The sequence below is a fragment of the Apaloderma vittatum genome, unplaced genomic scaffold, assembly GCF_000703405.1.
Source record: "Apaloderma vittatum isolate BGI_N311 unplaced genomic scaffold, ASM70340v1 scaffold23138, whole genome shotgun sequence".
In the NCBI taxonomy this organism is placed as follows: Eukaryota; Metazoa; Chordata; class Aves; order Trogoniformes; family Trogonidae; genus Apaloderma; species Apaloderma vittatum.
In genome coordinates this window covers 1-1,496 of record NW_009731545.1, presented here as the reverse complement: position 1 = coordinate 1,496, position 1,496 = coordinate 1, and the positions used below count along the sequence as shown (strand labels likewise).

The window sequence follows — 1,496 nt, the reverse complement described above, 5'->3', positions numbered from 1 at the left end:
ATGAGGCGGGGAGCCATATGTGTCCTGAGCACAGCCAAGGCATGGCTAGGGCAACTCTCTGGGTGACCTCCCCTGTTCAGTGCTCCAGCCCTGTTGACACACTGCAGGGGTGTGAGCTTTACCAGAGATCTGCCAAACCAGCCGGGCCCAGTCCTGACTGGCTCCCTCCCTCTGAGGGTGCAGACCTGCCTGCAGGGAAAATCCCAGCCTGTGTCCCAAACAGAGGTGTGGCTGGCTGTGCCGTGGGGCTGATGCCATCTGCCTTGGCTGGGTTAATTAGAGCCTGTGACACGGTCGAGACGGTCTCCTCCCCCTTACACCACCTCTCCTCACACTCAACTCTTCTGTCTGGCTTCTAAGCTGCTTTTGCAACACTCTGCAAACCGCAGCAGCCCTGAGGCCCTGCTACTCCCCTGCTAAGGGCTGAACCCCTTGTTGTGTCTTGCAGGTGACCCAGATGCTGCGTCCTACCTGGTGGAGGCCTTGTGGAACCTGAACCGAAAGCAGGAGGCAGCTGCTCGCTGGCAGAAGCTCCCCCAGAGCCCCCCAGAGGAAGAAGGGCAGGGAAGGTTGGTGGAGGGGTGTGTGGAATCTTGGCTGGCTACCCATGGGTGGGAGCTCCAGCAGTGCAGCCCATGTTTCAAGCCGCGTGGGCAGTTTAGCTCAGCCTGTGCCTGCAGCTCTGATGTGTCCATGGATTTTCTCCCTCTGCATCTGCTCTGAGAGACCACACACACGCTGTGGCTCTCTGGGGATTCACGGGGGCTGACACGGAGCCAGAGGGGGAGGTAGGCAGAGGCCGGGGGTAGAGCCGGGGGCCCTGCATAGCACATGGGGAGCTGGCTTCCCAGTCGGATGGTGGCGAGGGAATGCCGCAGTGCTTGCTGCTGCAGTGCTCCCTTCTCTTTCAGGCCCTTCCCTCTGTACCTGGCCTGGTGTCTGAGGCAGGCGACATTCCCACATGGCGGATCTCTTGCCAGAAGTATGCAGGATTACCTCAAGACCACAGACCAGGACCCCTCGAGCTAACCCCATCCCTGTTGCTATCCCCACCTGCTGAGGTCTCACACCTGGCTGGCACGAGACCTTGGAGGACTCCTCCAAGCCTCAAGAATTATTCTTGAATACTGCTGAATTCTCAAGGGACTGGGACAGAAGACATCTCTTCTAATAAAAGCCTCATCTCTCATTAGCGAAGTTTTTCTGTGTAGTTGTGCCCTTGATGCTGCCTGGAGCCACCTTGAGCCTGGCTTTGAGTGTGTGAGAGGGATCTGGTAGGGATGTGAGCTGGGATCAAGGGTTTGGCAAGTGGTGGGTGCAGCCCTGCCAGGAAAAAAAAAAAAACGGGGGAAAGAAAACCTGCCAAGCCCATAGGTCAATGAGGGGGAAAGGACCAGACACCTTAGAATCAGTGAATCATAGAATAGTTTCAGCTGGAAGAGACCTTAAAGATCATCGAGTCCAGCCTTTGTCCCAGCCCTATCAACTGGCTAAAC

The 1,496-nt window shown here is 57.1% G+C and overlaps 1 protein-coding gene across 1 annotated transcript in view; it reads left to right on the top strand.

Moving 5' to 3' along the window:
- Positions 1-1,029, top strand: part of FANCG (Fanconi anemia, complementation group G) — a gene marked incomplete at its 5' end in the record, with an annotated part of 4,705 nt that extends 3,676 nt beyond the window's left edge. Inside the window, 2 exons of the mRNA XM_009875227.1 lie at positions 449-569; positions 912-1,029. Of these exons, the coding sequence (XP_009873529.1) occupies positions 449-569; positions 912-1,029 (239 nt within the window). The remainder of the gene's footprint in view (positions 1-448; positions 570-911) is intronic.
- Positions 1,030-1,496: the final 467 nt, after the last annotated feature.